General features: G+C 39.2%; 2 protein-coding genes across 2 annotated transcripts; one reads left to right on the top strand and one right to left on the bottom strand.

Moving 5' to 3' along the window:
• Positions 1–157: 157 nt before the first annotated feature.
• cfap43 (cilia and flagella associated protein 43) lies at positions 158–16,519 on the top strand. The gene is made up of 38 exons (XM_041049843.1): positions 158–186; positions 315–568; positions 1,016–1,112; positions 1,217–1,384; positions 1,594–1,747; positions 1,928–2,072; positions 2,223–2,305; positions 2,439–2,570; positions 2,702–2,818; positions 2,930–3,007; positions 3,144–3,292; positions 3,529–3,632; positions 3,752–3,901; positions 4,945–5,105; positions 5,345–5,509; positions 5,595–5,725; positions 6,766–6,928; positions 7,237–7,347; positions 8,094–8,171; positions 8,669–8,794; positions 8,889–8,993; positions 9,081–9,197; positions 9,735–9,926; positions 10,132–10,338; positions 10,521–10,607; positions 10,855–10,935; positions 11,788–11,916; positions 12,006–12,125; positions 12,390–12,497; positions 12,742–12,828; positions 12,911–12,999; positions 13,264–13,474; positions 13,812–13,924; positions 14,144–14,303; positions 14,467–14,631; positions 15,810–15,890; positions 15,975–16,128; positions 16,209–16,519. Exons 1-38 carry the CDS (start codon positions 158–160, stop codon positions 16,382–16,384), a joined length of 4,977 nt encoding a protein of 1,658 aa, XP_040905777.1. The 3' UTR covers positions 16,385–16,519.
• On the bottom strand, positions 16,116–18,070 carry sfr1 (SWI5-dependent homologous recombination repair protein 1). The gene is made up of 3 exons (XM_041049848.1): positions 17,759–18,070; positions 16,887–17,243; positions 16,116–16,774 (listed from the first exon to the last, which is right to left on the bottom strand). Exons 1-3 carry the CDS (start codon positions 17,852–17,854, stop codon positions 16,586–16,588), a joined length of 642 nt encoding a protein of 213 aa, XP_040905782.1. The 5' UTR covers positions 17,855–18,070; the 3' UTR covers positions 16,116–16,585.
• Positions 18,071–20,535: the final 2,465 nt, after the last annotated feature.

Genomic DNA, 20,535 nt, shown 5'->3' with positions numbered 1-20,535 from the left:
AAGTATCAGCCAATGGCTTAAAAGAGTGGTTTCTAAGGGCTCTTCTCTTCTGGTTGCCAAGGCTACGGAATAACTTTCCCGTTTGTTTGCTTGTTTGTTGAGCTGGTGGAAAAAAAAAGTTTAATTTTATTGTGTGTGGTTTAAATGTTCTCTTAAAATGGATGATATTGTAAGTTTACAAGTCAGGTATGTAGCCGGTGCACATAAACCTTTACAACAATGTGTGTACACCGTTCATCTACCGTTTTTATCTGAAGTGTCTGTGGCAGTTAGCCACCTTGCTAATATTTTGCTTTTTGCGTTTCTCCCTTCAGGTGGATACAAGGTTTTACAAACAAGAGTATCGAGTTTGTGGACAATAAAACAGTATGTTACACATGTGGGAGTCATATCTGTTTCCTGAACCTGGAGACAAAATTGCAAAGTGTCTTTCAGGGCCCTGGCAGAGGAATTGGTGCATTGACAGCCAATGGCATCAGTGGGATTTTTGCTTTTTCTGAGCAAAAGTTAAACCCATCTATATTTGTGTATATGTTCCCAGAGCTTCAGCTGAAGAATGAACTGAAAGGTAAGGTGATGTTTACTCCCAGCTGATAAAATCAGGTTCCAATACCATGTATGGTGGGTTCAGCTTGAGTGGGACACTTAGACTTAAGGATACTTTTCTGTGTGAATGCTGATAGCCAATCACAACAGCTGTTCTTGTGTCACTGCCACTGGACAATAAACAGAGGTCTTTGGTGGTTAAATGTCACAGGTGTGGTTAGGGGAGTCACTTTTAAAACCTCATGTTGTGCGTTCTGTCAAATTAAAATTCTGCCCACCCCTTGCAGCTGAGATCAGTAGCTAAATCTATGCAGTTGCCATAATATTCCAACGGGTATGTGTTGTGTTGTTTTAAGATTCTATTGTAATTTTATCGCAAGATGTATTGAGTTATTAATGTTTGTTTGTGACCATACCTCCTACATTTATTTTCTCACACATAAATCCTAAATAATGATCCTATTTTTAGGAACAGCGCAACTGGACTACACATCTCTGACATTAAGCGATGGTGGTCCTTATTTGGGCTGTTGTTCCTCTCTTCCCGACCACACCATAGCAGTGTGGTAAGCAACTGAAAGCAGTACACTACCTTATGTATTACATAGTTTCAGTTGTGTTTATTTAGGCTGAGCAGCTCTGTTACTGTAATCATGGCTGTGTGATGCAGGAACTGGGAAACTGCGGAGCCAATTTGTACACAACCACAAGCTGGGCAGGATGTCATTTCTTTGGTGTTCAACCCACTGAACTGGCTCCAGATTTGTGCTTTGGGTACTACAGCCATCACTGTCTGGAATATTGAGAAGAGTGCCAACTTTCACATCCTGAAACCATGGTAAAGTGGATTTGGCAGTGCAAGCATGTAGTTAAAATATAAATTGATATATAGACATTTCTTTCATAACTGAAAATACGTTATCTGCATTTAGACTTTATATTCAGTAAGTGGCATCTGCAGTGGGTACTCAAAAACACATGCAGAACCTAGATAACACAGTGTGAAGCAATATTATGTATGTGTATGTCATATTTGTTGTGTTACAGTGTGATAGAACTTCCAGCAACTGACGGTTTGTTTGCTGAGAGATTGGTGCCCCCCTTTCATACTACTGTCTGTGACAAACAGTCCTATTTTGGTCCAGAGATGCCTCCATCAGCCATCACAGGGCTTAAGGGAGACAAGGGAGAAAGCATTGTGGTATTGTCCCACTGTCACTTAAATACCAATACTGACTGAATAAGATTATGTTTTTCTTTTTTTGTGTGTGATGCAGCTGTGATTTTTATGTCTGTAAATCTGGTAAAACTATTTTGCTGATAGGCACACATACAAAGCCAAAATGTAAACTGATACCCAACACCACATGTGTTTACACAGACTAAACTCTGCAGCAAACCCAGACTAACTCCTACTACCATCTGCTGGACAGCCACATCAGAGCTCTATGTGGGCTGTGCAGAAGGATTTCTGCTCCTCGTTGACCCAGAGAGCCTCTCTGTCTCAGTCCTCTTCAACCCCACAAGTAAATAAATACACCAGTGGGACACTGGGACTTGGTAGATATTTAAAAAGTCACTGGGGGTATTTCTACTCCTCCATGTAAGTATTACATCATTTTATTTGGCAATATAGAGACATTTGAAAACCTGATTTGTGTTTCACTTTTGTTCAGGTCCTGATGCCGTCCCTGATCTCAGACAGAACAACTTTCAAGGTTTGACTCTTAACAAGAATGACTTGATCGCTGTTGGTCAGGTACGAGCCCATAACCTATTAACATCTGCTTGGCTTTTTATGACACATTAATTTGTATGACATATTTAAGACTGAAAGAAGAATTATGAGGTCCTCCGTTTTAACAGTACTTTGAAACTCTTATGTTTCACAGGATGGTGTGGTGCGGTGTCTGCAAATCAAAGGGACTCAGATTGACATCATGCAAACATGGCAGTTAGAAGGCCCAGCCACAACTGTGATGTACTCCCCTGACTATGAAACATTACTTTTATCTTCTAATACAGTAAGTACTCAAATATACCATAGTGAGGACTGTCATACATAAAAACACATGATATTCCATCAAATACATACACAGAGAAAAGATAAATTGAAAACAAAATCTGAGAACATGACAGGTTTCTTGTTCTTCAGGGCCAGATCTATGCATTGAACCCAACCCAGTCAGACAAGATTGTGAAGGTCCTGGATGTCCTCAGCGGGAACTTTGTGGCAGCAGCTTTGTCACACACCGATAAGAACATTTGTGTGGTAAAACATTTGTGTTGCTAAAGAATTATAGCGTCTCTTGATGGCATGTGTAATTTAGGTCAATGTCTTTTAAGTTAGCGGTGATGCTTGTGTTTTTACTCCTGGTTGCAGTCAGTGAGGGATTCTGGAGAACTGCAGCTATGGTCCATAGATGGCATGTGCCTCAGTTCCCTGTCTCTTCAAGCTGAGGTCAGATTCACAACATGTGAACATTCAGAACACATCAGTTGTGCCACATTAATAGACTTGTCCTATAAGCATGTGAAAATGACTTCTAATCAAATGTATCAGAGCAGAAGTAAACTTGTAATTTGATTTCGTTTAGGTGACGAGTCTGGCCTGCTGTCCTATTGCACAATACGCAGCTGTGGGAACAACTTCAGGAAATGTCCTCTTCATTGACCTGAACGTGGAGCAGCAGCCTCGCCTGGTACACCAGGTTCAGCTCTACCACGTTCCTGTGGATCACCTACTGCAAGTATCCTCCCTCCCTATGATACCACAGAGTCTCAGTTTAACACTGTAGTCGTGACAAAGTGTTTCATCATATATTTACAAAGTAGAGGCATGAGTTATCTCGACCCATGAAACCCAGAGAAGATAGCTACTGCTCCACTCTAGCAAATTAAAATGTCACATTAAATGGTTGCAGTCGTTCTTATTGTGCCCATGTACATGGTATGTTTGTGTATGTGTTTGTGCTTTCACAGTTTTGATCAAGAGGGGCACTACCTTTTAACCGGTGCTTCAGATTCACATATCTACGTATTAGATGCAAAACCATCAAAGAAGTTTTCAGTCATAGGATTCACAAGTACATGGTCTTCTTCACGCTTTTTAATTGATTAGACATGTTACTGCTGTACAGACCAAAACAGTGCACATAGCTCAAACTCACCTGCATCCTTTTGTCATTTGGTTTTCTTTTCTTAGTTGCTCCTGGGCCCATTTTGTCACTTTCCACTCAGTGCATCAGGGACTGTGAACAGGTGAAAGTTCTTGCTCTGTGCACTGGACAGGAGGGCAAAAATCATGATGGTAGCCTGCTCACGCTTTTCTCTCTGCCTGAGAAGGACCTTGCAGGTACAGCACTGTTTTAGGAGATTGATCCACTGCTTATACTTAGAGCATTTTGGAAGTTTGAAGTCTGTCTTTCTTTTTTTTTCTTTTTTTTTTTTTAATATCAGCACTGGTTGAACACAAGCCATTTTAATAGTGAACTCCTCTGGTTCCTCCAGAGGAGAGCACTATTATCAATAGAGAACATATTAGGGCCAGTGGCTCCTATTACCTCCCTGAATGCTCTGTTGTCAAAGAGGAAAGATTGAGGTCTCATATGCAACACATTATTCATAAGACCATGTGACCTAAAGCAATTTAACAACTCCACTGCAGACATGGGAGGAAAGATGTTGAAACACTGAACTGAACTGAATAAGAATTTATTTTGCAGCCAGCATGTGATGAATCATCTTGTGTAGGGGAGGAGAAGTTTACGAGGTGATTAATGATATTAATCCAAATTCAAGGATTGTGCGGGTTGGTAGAAATTAACAAAGTAATGATAGCCAGTGGCTCCCTCAACGTCATGGTTATATGAGTTAAATAAATCTGTAAGCTTACAGGCTTACACCACTTGCATTCTGTTCCTGTTGTTTTAAGGCTGGAAATTTCATCATTCATCCCGGGAGATACTTTGACAGTGGACTTCAGTTCTGTTTCCAAAGAAGTAGCCATATTCAGACATGTGCATAACCGATTAGTAATACTTAACAGGACATTTTTATCCAAATGTTTAGACATGTTGTCATGAACGCCGTTTAAAAAAAAAAAAAAAAAAGCACGATGACTGTGCAGTTTACAAAAACACACCTCTTTGTTTATGCAGCAGCTTATGTTGAGCAAGAGAGACCATGAGACAGAGAAATCTCTAGAAGAAAGTGCAAAGATTAAGTCTGTGGTGTGGCAGCAGTTCTGAGGTGTGGCACACACAGGTTGTGAAACAAAAAAGCACAACTAGTGATTTTTAAGTGGCTATCTGCATGATAGTTAAAGAAATTACATTTTCTAATTACTTATTTATTTGGTTCTTATTGCATTTATGATGTGTCTCTGCTGACCTGCAGGCCCTGATTGTGTAGACCGACATGGTTCCCTGTCTACTCACATTCTCAAAGTATCCAGATACGAGGTGCCTCATCCACTTAAATCCTGTGTTCTGGGCGTCAGTGAGGTCTTTGCTTACTGTCACAGGAGGAAAAGTCTTCAGCGATTTCAGCTTCCCCAGGTTTGCTGCTGCCTAATCCAGTATCTGATGATCCTCTGTCACTATCCCACTAAAATGTCTTTGACACATTTACAACAGCAAAGCATTATAACTTTTTAAAATAAATTTTCATATAATGAGTTAGTTATAATGTATAGTTATAATGAGCTATAATACATTAACCCACAACCCTAAGTTAGGTTATGGGTTCCTAATTGGTTAAAATTAAAAAGTATTATTACTCTGATTCTTCCTCTCAGGACACAGACAGTGTCTCCAGTCAACAGGTGGTCCAGCTGAAACCAGAACAGGAGGTGAAGGGTCATCCCCTGGGCCCTGCCTCTCTTGTTCTGTCCCCTCATCAGTTGTGGCTGGCCTCTGTAGGCCGTGATGGCCTAATACGCGTTAGAGAAACTGCTTCCATGGTAGGAGCTTATTCTTGTAAATGGTTGAATCGTATTTTCACTGTTCATGGTGTGTAGGATTATGACTGTGTTACTTCACCTACAGGAGCGATACATTGAGCTGCAGTGTCATTCATGCCGTCTTGGTGGAGTTCGGAGTCTGACCTTCGCTGCAGACAGCCAGACGCTCCTCACTGCTGGCTTTAGAGATGGATCTCTTGTGTGTACTGATCTCAGGTAAAGCAGCAGGCGATTTATCATGCTTACATAATGCACAGCTGTGAACAGTAGAGGGAACTGTTGCTTGCAGCAGCGTTCTCACTCTCATGCAGTTTGATGTTGTGTACATCAAACAGTGCTTTTCCTCTCGTGCTGCTGGCAGTGAGGGCCAATAGTAAATAAATACAGCTGAAGTGGAGGTTCCAGGGGGATCACGACCGTAATCTGCAGGAAAACAAAGATCCAATAAACATCACAGCACGATCTTCTCACTGAATCACATCCCACTCACATTCCACATCTGCCTCCTGTGCTTGGTCCTGCAATGCTTTTGTGTTGAAGTTCAAAAAGATTTTCATTTTATTCCTTATCTGTTATCTCTTTTGTGTTATCTGAAATCACAGCCATTTTAATGTTCCACAAATTTTTTAACCTCTATTGTTGATTCACTGTGTGTCAAATCCACTGGCTGCTTAAACTCTTGATAATTTAAAGGACAGGTCTGGTGTATCTTTCTTAATACCAGCAGTTCCCATTTTAAAGACCAAAAGCAATCATCCAAAAAGCCTGATAGAGGTGTCATAGATTGTTGTCCATTTGCTGCCCTAACACAATATATCAGTGAGTCACACCATTACACTGGGTGACACTTTCTTTTGATTAACAAAAGCGCTGGAGTTTATTCTGAGTCAGTGCCATATACACTATCCTGGTGCCGTCTCCAGGAAATGCTCTATTTATTCCTGTTTGAGTAATGTTTGGGACCATGCCCAGCTGCTTTGGGAAACAAATGTTCCTTTTTTAAAAAATGAAACTATACAATTGTCACCTGTTTTTAAAGGGGTATGTCTTCAGTGGGAACAAATGAGCTCAAGGCTAAATTATTAAGACACGGACTGTTGGTTTTGGACCTTTCATGGGATTTGCCTAGAGTTTAAAAGCTTATATGGGAATGGATTTTGGTTCATCTGGCCATTATTAGACCTCTATAACAAATATCTTCATATATCTGCTCTCTTATTATGTGTACCCTGTGTCTTTTTCATGACTCCGTACAGAATTAAAGGTGTAGATGCCGAGGTGAACAAAGCTACTCAGCATAGCCAGACTATGGCTGATTTCTTGAAGAACATATTCAGTACAGAGAACCCTGTCCTCATAGACTTGACTGAGTGGAGACAAGGGTCTCAGGCTGGCACTGAAACACCAGAGGAAAGTGAGGTAAACAATAATAATTTTGTTAACATTAATTTTCTGGGGGGATGCACCATTTGTTAACAATAACGCATCCCAGTAAATTGGAAGAATAAAAATAATAAATGTCAGTTGTTTGTAAGAAGCAGATGGTCATAAATCAACATTTTATGTCCTTATTTAAGGCTAATTATGTTAAAATTATGTTATTTATTGCTTATACAAAGGCCTCGTACATTACTCCACCAAATTAACACTGTTGCACTGTGTCAAAGCAAATGCCTTTATTTATCTTTAAGTGTGTGTTATTTTTGTGTGGTGTTAATGCTCCGTAGCTCAGCCGTGGAGCAGAGAGCGTGGATGTGACCGAGCAGGATGAGAGTTATAACAGCCGGCTGTCTGCTCCACCTTCACACCCCACCTGGCTAGAAAGCAGGCGGGAAGCGGTCAGTGACTAACATGCTCTAATATTTGTGGTGGTGTATCCTGTGAATAATGTTAACTATGTGTAGATACTTCTCTTGTATCTCTACAGTGTTTCAGGTGGAGGATTACGAAAGTGCCCTTTGCACCTGTGTACAATATCTTGTACAAAAAACAGCTGTGTTGCTTTTGGCAGAGAGTTTCTCTGCGCAACAACTTGATTTATCGTCACTTACAATGTGAGAAAATCAACCAATTAGCAAGTGGTAGAGTGCCATAAAGCAGATAAGCATTTATAAAAAAAAATGTCAGTACAGTCACTGACAAAGCTTATTGATAACGCTAAATTGATACCGAAGGTGTGGCAGTCTTTAGTCTTTAGAATTACGGGTTTCACTCCTCATCAACACTCACGTGTGGGATATGGGCAGAGGCAATTTCCAACGTGCTCCTATGCTACAACACGTTTTCTAATCTGACTCACAAGTTCTGTGAGGATGTCTTTTTAAGTCAAGCTGCATCATGTTGAGTGATAAAGTGTTGGATAGGGTATAATTTTTGTATTTTTTTAATCATGTAAAATTGATTATTATTTTTAATGCTGTTTTTTTTTTGCAAAACAGTTTTTTTTTCATGTTGGTGTACTTGCTGTGGCTTGAGAAGCTGTTGCAAAGTTGACATAAAGCCAGTTTAAAGCTAAGTGGTTTATTGCTGTTGTGTGGTTCAGTTTAAATCTCTCACTTGTTTTCAATCTGTGCATATCGAACAGGTTATAAAAGAAGAGAACGAGCAATATTCCGAGACAAAGAAAAACCTGAGGAAAACCATCAAAGAGTTACGTGACACTGTGAGTGAGATTGATAAATATGTTTTCAACTGAATAAGACTTATCCCTGTATTTATTTATAGCTGCTCACTACCCACAGCAGCACACATGTACAATAAATTAAGACTATATGTCAGAGAGCGAAAGCACTCAAAAGCTAAAGGCAAAAACTGTTGGTGGAATTCTGGCAATAGATATGTGAATAAATAGATACTTTTATATAAAAATTGCATTTATAAACAAATCTCTGAAGCCGCTCTCACCCAGTTGGATCTCAGATCATCAGCCGTCTGTCTTAAGAACCTATTTTAAATTTGCCCCTTTAATTTCCAGTTTTATTGGTGTCTAGCACATAAATATACAGTGTGTACATCATGGAAAATAAATATTATTTCAACCAGCAAGTTACATTACAAGTAATGTTTTGAAATGTGTAGCTAATGTAATATAGGTTGTGGGTTATTATAGGTTATTTTACGCACACAATTATAAAACAAGTCTGTGTTGTAATTGTTCAGATTCAGGAGATGATGCGTGAAAATGAGAAGCTTCCAGAAATTGAGCGTCTGGAACAACAGGAGTTCAACCTGGATGTTGAGGAGCAGGGGAGACTAGAGGCCATGGTGGAGCAGGAGGTTGCCAGGGTAATGACAACACACACTAACATGAATTCAGTGAATCTTTAATTTTGCTTTGGATTTCATGATTGTAGTGATTCTTAATGGATTCACATTGTAGGTGAGAAAAGAAATTGAGTGGGAGATTTTAGCAAAATGTTACCTCCATGATGTCCTAAAGAGGGAGTGCTGGGATTCAATGAAAGTCAAGGGCCGGGCCATTAAGGTAAGACCAGGAACAGTTTTACATGATTAATTTACATTGCAATCTATATATAACTATTTTGAAATACCATCTGGCTATCTACCACAGGCTTTTCACTCGGAACTTGAGGTGAAGAACTACCCTCTGAAAGAGCGAACAGAAAAAGAGGTGGAGGAACTTCACAGGGTTCAGACTATGAGGAAGTTTGAGAAGGCAGCCTGCACCGTAAGAAATGCTCAGGCCTGAACAGTTTGTGGTTTAGATTCTGTTTAACACGGCAAAGAAAAGCACATGTGATGAGTTATAGAATAGATGAGATGATAGTTGAGTTTTAATGTAAAACAGAAATGCAGCATCCAAAGTCACAACAAACAACTTGTCAAAAGTCTTACATTTTCTAAAAGCAGTGACAGTGTAACTTCTTCGGTACACTGCTTGTTTACTCTCTCAAAATACATTTTATGGCAAAACCAGCTAGGTCAAAGGGAGTTTACTTCTGAAAAATAATTTGATGCTTTGAATCACAGTCCTTCGTTTGACCTTTCACTGTTGTAACATTTTAAAATGCTTGAGTAAGTGCCAGTCCACCAATGTTGAAACGTTTCTAGATTTATGGCTTTGCGGCCAAAAGCAAGTGTTACGATAGTTCCCTTCACTGCAATATTCTTGGGATAAAGTTTATAATCTTATGGCCACAGATTCAATCCTCAACATTTATCTCAGCCCTCTCATTCAAAGTATTTGTCTCCAACTTTTAAGCAGAGCAGCCTTAAGAAAAGTTCCAACACAACCAGCGTGAAGGAGGAAGAGCAGAGGGAGGAAGCCCACACGGCAGAGAGTGCTGCTGTAACGGGAAGTTTCTCCGCTCAGTTAGGATATTCAAATCCTTACATCTACGATCAGTTCAGACTCCAAACCAAAGAACAAAGGATTAACCAGATCGTTCTTCTGCAGGTGGGGTCTCAAGAACTGTTGGGCCTCGGCACAAGTGTGATAATGATGCCTTTGTATTACACAGTACTTTTCCAAAACAGTGCCTAAAATGTACACTTAAGCAAGAAGTGCATTAAACAATTAAACAACAGGTGATTTATAAGAACTGATTACTAAGACATAACATTTATTTTCTTTGCCAAATTTCACTCAACCCCAAATGCAGGATGTGATTTATCGCATCAAGACAGCTTTCAACACTGAATTTGAGACCGTGCACAGGCAGAAGGTGCAAGAGTTCAACCGGGTGAAAGACAGGAACAGACACATCAGGGAGATCATGCTGAAGCTGGACATGGAGGAGAAGCTGTGGGAGCCCAGCCTGACCAACAGCGAGTGGCCAGAGAGGCTGTTCACTGTGGATGACTCTGAGGTTACTGACCTCCTCATGATCCATCTAAACAACTGACAAAGTTCACATAAAGTTCAACAAACAAAGCAACAAGTTGAAATGCTTTTGTTTTTCTTTGTTTTTTACCAGAGCGTGACAGTACATGGGTGTCATGCATTTTCACAGTTTACCAGAAAGATATGCACTTCTGTCCCCCACTCTAGATAACAGCAGAAAAGTACCTCACCCCAGAACAGAAAAATGAGGAGGAGAGGAAGAAGCTGGAAGAGCAAAGACGTTTGGCTGCCAAGGTATGCTGCCACAATAAATGTGTTTTTGTTTTTCAACTCTTGTTTGATGCTATTTAAAAATTCTTCAAATACTTTCATATGTGATTGCAGCATCTAAGATCATTGTTAACAGCAGTAAGAGCAAATTGAACAATTCTTTACCATAAAGAAGTGAAATATATTTATGTCTTATTACTTAGTGATTTGCAGTATATACAGCAAGTTGTTCGATTCTGTGATACTGAAGGGTTTTGTCTGTCTATTGAAGGGTGATAGCTGCAGAGAAAGAGCTCTTGATGACATGATGGATGGTGTGCTTGAAGTGAAAACAGAGGATATCTTGAAAATGGTGGGTTGAAAATATTTTAATTGTTGTTAAAGCATTAATATATATATATTTCATATATAATAATATATTATTTCATAAAATATTTGAAATACATCATTTTGGAGTTGCACTGTCTTCTGTGTCAGTTTAAATGTTGAAACCAGGCTGATGTAAGGAAGTGTTAGGAAAGTGGTCAAGTCCAGTTTTAATTAAATCAGTGAGCTTGAATCTGTCTGCAAAAATAGAATAATGTTAAGTAATTCAAAAGGATTCAAAGGCTTTTTATTTTCACTTTCACCATATGTCAGACAGGGGAATCGAAATGTTGTTTCTCTCTCTCTGCAATGTGCATACAATAATAAATAAAGTAAACAATCTAAACAAAATTTAACAAAAAACTAGAGCTGTAATGATTAGTCAATTGACAGAAAGTGAATCTGCCGCTTTTTTGATTAAATATTTTAATCTTTTTAAAAGAATTGATGATGATGAAATTAAAACATTTTCTGATTCCAGCCTCGCAAAAGATTTGATTGTTTGCCATATGTTATTAAACTGAATATCTTTGGGTTTTGAACTGTTTTGGAATTAAACAAGACAAAACACGTCTTTGAACTTCTGGAAGGGAAAGAGCAGAAGAAAAATCCTTCCTTACCTGCTGCAGTCATTTCTTATGACGTACACAAAACGCTGCATCTCATTGAAGCCAAAATGAACTAATTAATACTCACACATGAAAGCATTAATTCTCTCCCTTTAAGCAAACGATGTCCTTGGCTTTTCTTTTAACTTGAATTCTTTTCTAGGCGGTGTCAGTTAAATTAGACAAATCAGCATGAAGGGCACATAGTTTCTTTTGAATTTACTCCACAGGAAATACCTCCGCCTGAGTTTGTTTTGACCAAACCTGACATTCACTGGAATGAGGAGGAGAAAAAAGCCTATAAAGAGTATGAGAAGAAAACCAAAGACCTGAGTGAGGAGAAAGAGAAATACAAAAAGGTATTACAGTAGATGCATTCACTCTCAGAAAAATTGTTAACCTCTGATCAGTGATCAATGTAAATCATCTTTGAACTCTGTAATTGCAGCTATTGGAAACTGAAATGAAAAAAATGCAGGCATCCACCAAGGATGCGACCGAAAGGTTTGATGAAACTTTGACAAAGCTGTTTGAGAAGAAAGTAAAATGTGAAATGGCTATATATCAGGTGAGCTGACACACACATAAACACAAACGCAGAACATTTGTGTATGGATCTGTATATGGACAGATTCACAACACGGACACATGAAATCACTCTGCATCATCTTTGCGTCCTTTCATTTCCTTTTTCTCATTTTCCACACACCGCACGAAGGGGCCTCTCCTCTCACTGTGGTTTCCTCCTTGAGATAATTATGAGATACGATACCTTGTGAATGTGGCATCTTAAAAAAGTCCTGTTTAATGTTGTTTTTGGTGCATTTTACAGGAAGAGCTCAAGATCACTTATCTTGCTTATTCAGTAATCGTAGAAGAGGAGATGAGGAATCGAGAGCTGGAGCTCAAGCTCAAACTTGAAAAAATGTTGGCATACAAGGTCAGAAACCTCGTACAGAGTAATGCTGAAGGAATTTATGACTGCCAGCTTCAGATGCTGTTATTTGTGAGGCACCTGAGTGAAGCTCTGTGGTGTTCTTCCAAATCCCTGTTTAACATCTTCCCATCGCTCAGGCGTGTTTTGCAAGAGCTAACCTGTCCTCAGTTGTTAGGCTTTAACACCTCCACACACTATTTCCCATACATGCTGTTCTCTTCTTATTGACAACGTATTTTTCTGACAGGATGAAATTGGGGAGGAGATGAAGAGACATGAAGAAGAAGTAGAATTATTTCACGAGACCTATGACAGCATCGTAGCTGAGGACAAAGTAAGACAGCTGGTAAAATACTGAAATAAATTTGAATGTAAATGGCTGTGCACATAATATTATATAATCCATATCTCCCAAGGTTCTTGACAAAGAATTCAGGAAGGAGTTCTTTGATGTACCAACCCATGTTGTTGATCAGTTGTATAAGCTGTTCAAACGTAGACCCAGGTTCGTAATACTTTTAATTGCAAACATAAAATATAATGCAGATGATTGGATTCATAGGTTCTTGACAAAGAATTCAGGAAGGAGTTCTTTGATGTACCAACCCATGTTGTTGATCAGTTGTATAAGCTGTTCAAACGTAGACCCAGGTTCGTAATACTTTTAATTGCAAACATAAAATATAATGCAGATGATTGGATTCATAGCTTCATATGTAGAAACCCTACAGACAGAGCTGCACTGCTATCAGAGTCTTTTATGCTTCAGGGTTCAAAAAATGAGGACTCAGACCGACAGCAGCTCCAGCCTGTTTAAAGACCAGCGTCTGTGCGGCTCTCTGGCTCCCGACGCACTTGGCAAAATGCTTAAGGCCATGGAGGAGCTGGATGCTCCGGAAAATATACCAGAAGGCTTGAACACGTCCATCTGGGAGAGATTTTGTCTTGTCCGCAGAACAAAAGTAGAGAGTGAGCAAAAGGTAATGTGAGGACACAGACAGGTTAAAGATTAGAAATATAGTGGAACATTGCCAGACCACTAAATAGAGAGGCATTTCATACTACAGATATGCAGTGAGCGTAATATGTTATAGTCTGTGAACAAATGTACATTTTTTTTTGTCCTTATCAACTTTCCATTGTATACAGTAACTCACCTCTATCGCTGCATATTTTTCAAATGTTTACAATGCTGCGCTACTGTAACACTCAGTGTAGCCCAGCTATTAAACAGATTTAGGAGACTTTACCAAATTATTGTATGTATTTCATTCTGTGTTTGCTTCTGTGGTTCACTGTTGGAAATATCTGTTGCAGGTCAAACTAAAAGCTTTGACTCTTGCTGAGATGCAGGCGTTCCTACAGAGGAGGAGAGAGGAGGATAAGGCTGCTCAGCAGGAAATTAAAAATCTCTCTGATGACCTTGAAAGGTATGACTGTGATGTTGTCATTCGTTGTGAATATAAGCTGTTGTGATTGAAAACAGAAACATTTTTAATTGTCACTCTTCTTAACCTAAGAGAATGGCACTCACTCCACAAGTCTTACATTTAAACTTAGCCTTAATTTAATTTAATTTAATTTAATTTAAGATAAAATAAAAAGGTGACAAAATAAACAGTGTTTTTTGTTGTTGTGCTTTCTTCTAGTCTACATAAGGAGAAGAACCGTTTCCTGATGAACATCATGGTCCAGGTCCTGCTCAAACAGGGCCAGGTGGAGGTGTCTACCACAGACCTGACAGCTGACTACACTGACTGTGTACTTCTCCAAAGGAGTGTGGTGGAGGACTTCAACAGAGAAATCAGGGTCAGCCTTTACTCAATTAACAATGTGAACTCTTTAAAACCAGGATATATATTCAAATGATGGATCTATACACAAAAATGCATAAATGGTTACAAGTGGTAGTCAGATACACTGGTTATGAAAATGTCTGTATTTGTCAAATGATGATTATCTACATGATCAGATGCTTGGAGAGCAGAAGATAGCCTCCATGGTGGAGTGCAAAGACTTCCGCAAAGGCATCATCCAGCTGGAGTGGGAGCACAAGAAGATGAGGATGCAAATAGAGGACCTCAACAACAAGGCGAGGGACATCCAGATGTTACGCCTCTCTGAGGAACAACAGGATGTGAGTGTAATCGGCACCCTGTAACATCCTTACACTGCCTTTTTGGCTTCTCTCATGGACCTTGGTGTCTTTTATTATCAGTCCAATATTGTTTTTGGCCTCAGAATGGAAACAAGCACTGAATAACACTTTCTGAGGGATGGTGAATAGATCTTACACTCTACATAATACTTACATGGTAATTAGATGTCAAAAGTTTTCAAAAAGTTGATGATGGCGATGAAATCTGCATTTGGGGTGAAACGTTAATGCTGTTAGCGATTTTGGCCAGACCTCAGTCTGTGATATCAAGGCAGATATTTTGGTTTTGGCAGCATGAGATGTTTTGCAAGCAGAAAATTGTTACCATCCCTGAGTACAGATGGATGATCTTTCTTTTGTTATCAGACACACCCCCTATTCACGCAAGCTCCACACCCTAATACTTTCCTGGGTTTTTTTTTTTGCATCTTTTAAAACTTAAAACGACTAGGTAGGTAGAGACTGGCTTAAAAACAATACTTACACTTTCTTTGCTTTCTTTATTCTTTTAAACGCATCAGTCATGTTTATTAATCGAGTCAAAAGTCTGGGAAAACAGAAAAGCTTTTCTGCTTCATTTGGCTGCAAATGTAGCTCTAAGGTGTGAAGAGACAGTTTAATCAAATACAGACCACAAACACTGACACTGAAAATATTCTGCTCCTGGTACGGCCCCCGATACACATTAAAAACACAAGAAATTCCGTGATTTAGTGAGAACTGAGTTGGTGGTTGAGGTATTAAGAAATACATAAAGATCAGATGATTCATCCGTCATCTTATTTTCAACAGGTTGATGCACATGGCACACACACAAAACATGTTTCCAGGCCTGTATGCCAGTTTCCTCTGGCAAAAGGTTCAGGTAGTGTCCGCTGTGGCGTGGCATGCAGCTTCCTGTAATTGTTTAGGCCCATGAAAACATGGAAGAGAAAAGCTTTTAATATAAACAAATCCATCCTGAGTGATCCTGAACATTTTAAAATGAAGCATTTTTGCCACATCTGTTGTGGGATTTTCATCAAAGAGCTGGAGCAGAGTATCCTGATAGAAAATTTTTTGAAACACTTCATGTTGCTGTTCCTTCTGATTTTTTTTTTTTAATTTTAATTTTTTTAGTTTCATAAATATCAGCCATTTCCGTTTCTTTCTTTCAGTATCTCAACAAGAGAGATCGAGATAGCCGTGTGTCCAAACAGGTTTCCATTCTGGAGAAAACAATAGCTTTCCAGGAAAAGGTAAGAGAAAAGTAACTATGCGATCTCTTCAGTCAGCTCTTGTGTACTTTTTAAGTAAATATGCATACAACGCTCTGTTTTCAGACTCATCTACAGAATGTGGAGCATCGCATAAAAAAGATTGAACAGCTTAACAGGCAGGCAGCTATGAAAGCTGAGAAGACCACAGTTTTAGAACAGCAGCTACCTAACATGCAGGTGACCGTGGCAGAGAGGAGACACATCTATGAAGCAACAGGTAATAATACACTAATTTCAGCAAACAAAATGTTTTTAAAGCCTCCCCTGACTGAAAATGTTGGCTTGTTTGGTGTTTAGCTTCAGAGGAAAATGAGGCAGCTAAAACAGAGGAGCGCCACCGGGAAATCGTTCAGAAGAAGAACTTGGAGGACTTCGCCAGAGCACAGGCAGAAGATCTGGGTTTCCTCTGGGCAGAGCTTGAGCGTCTGAAGATGAAGAACTTTCCATCACTTGACCAGCTGAAACACAACTGAGCAAAGGCTTCTCTTGAACAGACAATTGGGTTTTATTTACACTTCTCTTAACAAGTAAACATAAAATTTACAACTCAAGCTGTGAACAAATATTGTAGCAGCAACAAACAGAACAATTAAATTACTCAGAATATTTGAAATGCTCTGTAGTATTTTTGTAAACTGATGACACAAATGATGTGTCTGTTTCAGAGCATTATATTAGGTAGTGAAGTCCTCCTCTGTGCGGTCAAAGTGCAGAATCCCGTCTTCCAGACCAAAGAGGTCAATAAGCTCAGACAGGCTGGCCTTTCGTCCTTCTATCAGTACGTCTGACTGGAGCTCACACAGTGCAGCCTGAGCACAACTCCGCCACTTGTCAATCAAGGTTTGGAGCTGTGTTAAATCATTCTAGGGGAGAAAATATACATATAAAATTACTACTTTCAGTCTAGTTAACAAAATAAGTGCCATTATATTTATGTTAGGAGGAACCCAGATCATTTAAAAAGGTAGCTGATACCTTGCTTCGGTACATCTTAACCATCTTGAGTCTGCGCAGAGTCTCCATCTTGTCTTTAACCTCCTTCCTGAGTTGGTCTCGTCGCTGTGCTAAGTCGTCTGAAGGAAGATGTGTTGGTTCGGGAATGGGTCCAGAAAACCTTTCACTCTCTGATCTCATGTCATTTCTGTTTACATCAACATTGGGCTTGACGAGAAGAGAATTATTAACGGTCTCCCGGGAATCTGCTGAAACTTGTTGGCCACCCTCCTCCAGCTCATCAACACAAAGGCGTTTGGCCACAGAGAGGGGTGAGGTGAAGGAGCGCCTCGATCTCTTCAGCCTCTCCTTCAGCGAGGAGCTCAGCTTTTGATGTGGCTGTGGAGACAATGAATGAACGGCAGTGCACACAATGTATAATCAATGTCAGAGTATGTATGAACTCAGCCAGAATGTATATATGGCTCCTAGTTGTTTTTATGGGACGTTATAGGAGACTATATGCAGGGTTTTTGCAGTATTCAGATTAAATTATACCCTTTTAATACCACATATACAACTCAGTGCCTTTTTTATGGTCATACCAGTCAAAGGATAACTGTTAACAAACAATAAGGTCTACAATAATTTATTATATATGTATGTATATATGTGTGTGTGTGTATATATATATATAAATTAAAGACTTCTGTAAATGAAATTTAACTCCTTTAAAGACCCCAGGGCTTTTATAGGAAACTGAATTTAATGCTTTTCTTTTCTTTCTTGTTTTTTTTTTTTGTTGTTGTTTTTGTTTTTTTTAACCTGCAGACACCCTGACAGGAGAACTCCTAACAGGAAAATTCCAGGTACTTCACAGGCTTGATGTAAGCAAATACAAGTACTTCACTTACCTTTTCCTCTTTGCATTCACCGGGGCTGAAGTCCACCGAATCACACGGTGAAGAATACACTGATTTTACTTTAGCTGTTTTAGGGGTGCTCTCCATCTGTGACACTTGGTGGCTCAGGTACAGTATCGAGACCGTAGCGTGTGAGCTACAGTAGTCACATAACTTCTCTACAAACACCTTCGAAAAACCAAAACTACCACGAATAATTAACGCAGTCCCAATAAATCGTGAGCAACCAAACGGATTTTTCACAAAACACTGTCTAATTTACAAAACGGTGAAAGTGGTGCGAGATTTTTATATTTTTCCGTATTTTTACCTCCAAAGTCAACGATTGGACAGAATTTAATGACGCGTCGCCGAACAGACTCTTGGGAGCTGGTGTTGTTGAGACTAGTTTGGTTACAGTGCAAAACCACAGATTTAAAACGAAATATATTCATGTTATTACTCATACCTAAAACACACATCAATCCCACCAGGTTCCATTATCTTTTAGTTCTCGTTTTAGTAAAGTTAAACATACAAAATGACTTTAGTCAAGGAGCAAAACTAGTTTGTCTGAACTTATCCAAAAAAACAAACCAAAACAAACCAAAACAGATAAGACAGATACAAATAATTTGCTTGTTTTAATACAGCTGAGTGAAATAATTATAACAATTTGGTAGATTAAAATAAGCAATACATTAATAAATGATTTTTAGAGAAGAGTGCAGTACTGGGTGGGATATTTCTAATGGGATTTAAAGGAGAAACACTGATCCAGCTGCCCTGTTTCACAAAATATGCTCAAAGGAAGTTCACAAGTAGAAGTGGATTGATTTTTTTTTTTTTTTTTTTTTTTTTTGTAAATGTGGGCTTGTGGATAGGTCCAGTGTTGAAGCAGCGTTACTTGGTTACCCTTGTTTCAAAGGTCGAGTCATATTGTGATTCAGCTCTGCTCATCAGTTGATTCATCTCTATTAAAGGCTTTATTTAAAACTCTTTCTGGGGGAGGTATTCATCGTTAAGTTTGAGATTGTTTTGAGACTTGTGCTGATATCCTACATTTTTTAAGTGTGTCTTTTTATAGCCACAAGGAGAAAGGTGGGAATTAGAACATGATCCTGCCTAGACTTGAGCATCAGTACTTGGCAGTCTGATATTACACACCCCAGGGAATTGGAATTTTTTTTTTTTTTTCTTTTTTACATTTTATATGTATGAATCTTCCAGGGCTGAGGGTTGAGGTTAATTACTGTGTGTGAGTCAGGAGACTGTTTTCTGTGCCTGTTTTACTTTTGAATAGTTGACATGAAATACTTTGCCTGCTCCTCATCATTAAAAACATGAAGCCACTGTAGCCATGGTTTGGGTTTACAGAATCTAGAGGCTATGTGAGACTGTGAGGGGGCCAGCTTTGATCAAATGTAGGAGTGAATGGTGTGAATGGACACTCATATGACCTCAGGTCATGTTTGTACACTGCTGTGCTAAAGTATTTGAAGAACACATTGTAAGGAAGAGGTACTGATTGTCTTGAATTCAGTATTTAACACACCACATTCTTTTTAAAAAAGTCTTTGGTGGAGGAGATGTGATCGAGAGCAGTGGTATCATTTTATTTTGTGAGTGTGCATGTTTTGTATTTTGGGTTAGAAGGTTATTTTGATTTCCAGTTCATACTATGTGTTTTCTGCTATCTCTGCGTTGGGGATTCCCCTTTAATGTGCTGCCAGCGTCTCATCTGCAAACATTTACGTGTCTTCCAGGTTTACATAGCATGGTTTCTGAATGGCAGCCCTGTCTGACACAGGGCCCGTCTTCAAGACATGGCCACAAAATTACTTAAGTATGTGAACCTGCTTTAGATAATATTGTTTTTTTCAGTGGTGCCAGTTCATAGCAGACGTGCAATTTGCTAAAACCAAACGACATGCAGTGATCCTGGGGTTTTTTTAGGCTCCTTGGGGTCTGTCGAAATAGGCCTTTTTCAGCGAGACAGTGACCCAGTAGGTACAGTCCAAGGACCCTGAAACTGAAACCAGCTTCAGACTTTCATTATTTACATCTGTGTTTTTCCAACTGACGTGTCAGAATTTCTTCTGTGAAACAGGACTATAGCTTAGAAAAAGTGCTTTCGAAATGGCAGTTTGACCTGTAGCCTAATGATTGTTGTGCTAGTTGGACAGCTGTGGTTATTGCACATCTTTGCTGAATACCCCCCTGAATGAGAGATGTTTTCTTTCAGGGTCACGGTTAAGTGAAGTATTTAGTGCAGTAGCTAAAATAGAGTATGTATGTATCGATACAATTGATTCCACCAAAGTCTTCTATGATGCTATACAGTGTAAATCACTGTTGTGCTTGTTGATGGGCCTGCAACTGATGATTGCTTTCATGATCTATTTTCATTTTTTCCTTGAAAAATCCCTTTAATCAGTTATTGATATGGAATCATAGCCGTGAAAACCAAACTTAACTGTTAAACTAAATTGTTACATGCCCTTTTAAAATTTCCCATTATCACATTCCTTCACTGTAAGCCCAGTATCCAGGTAGATAAATACACAGATACCAGTGAGGTCTAAGGCTGCCCCCCCCCCCCCCCCCCCCCTTTTTCCAACAAAGTGCCCTCTTGGAATTTATTTTCTGCTGTTCTTTCAGAGAAGAGATTTTACCACAGAGGTTTAGCAGCTTAGCTCAGAAGAAAGCGTGACATCCATGAAAAGACAAACCTCTGCTTTACCTCTGTTAAAATGTCAAAATATCCAGTATAGCTGTTCAAAGTCAAG

This window comes from Toxotes jaculatrix, chromosome 11 (genome assembly GCF_017976425.1).
Source record: "Toxotes jaculatrix isolate fToxJac2 chromosome 11, fToxJac2.pri, whole genome shotgun sequence".
Lineage (NCBI taxonomy): Eukaryota > Metazoa > Chordata > Actinopteri > Toxotidae > Toxotes > Toxotes jaculatrix.
This window is presented reverse-complemented; position numbering and strand designations above follow the sequence as displayed.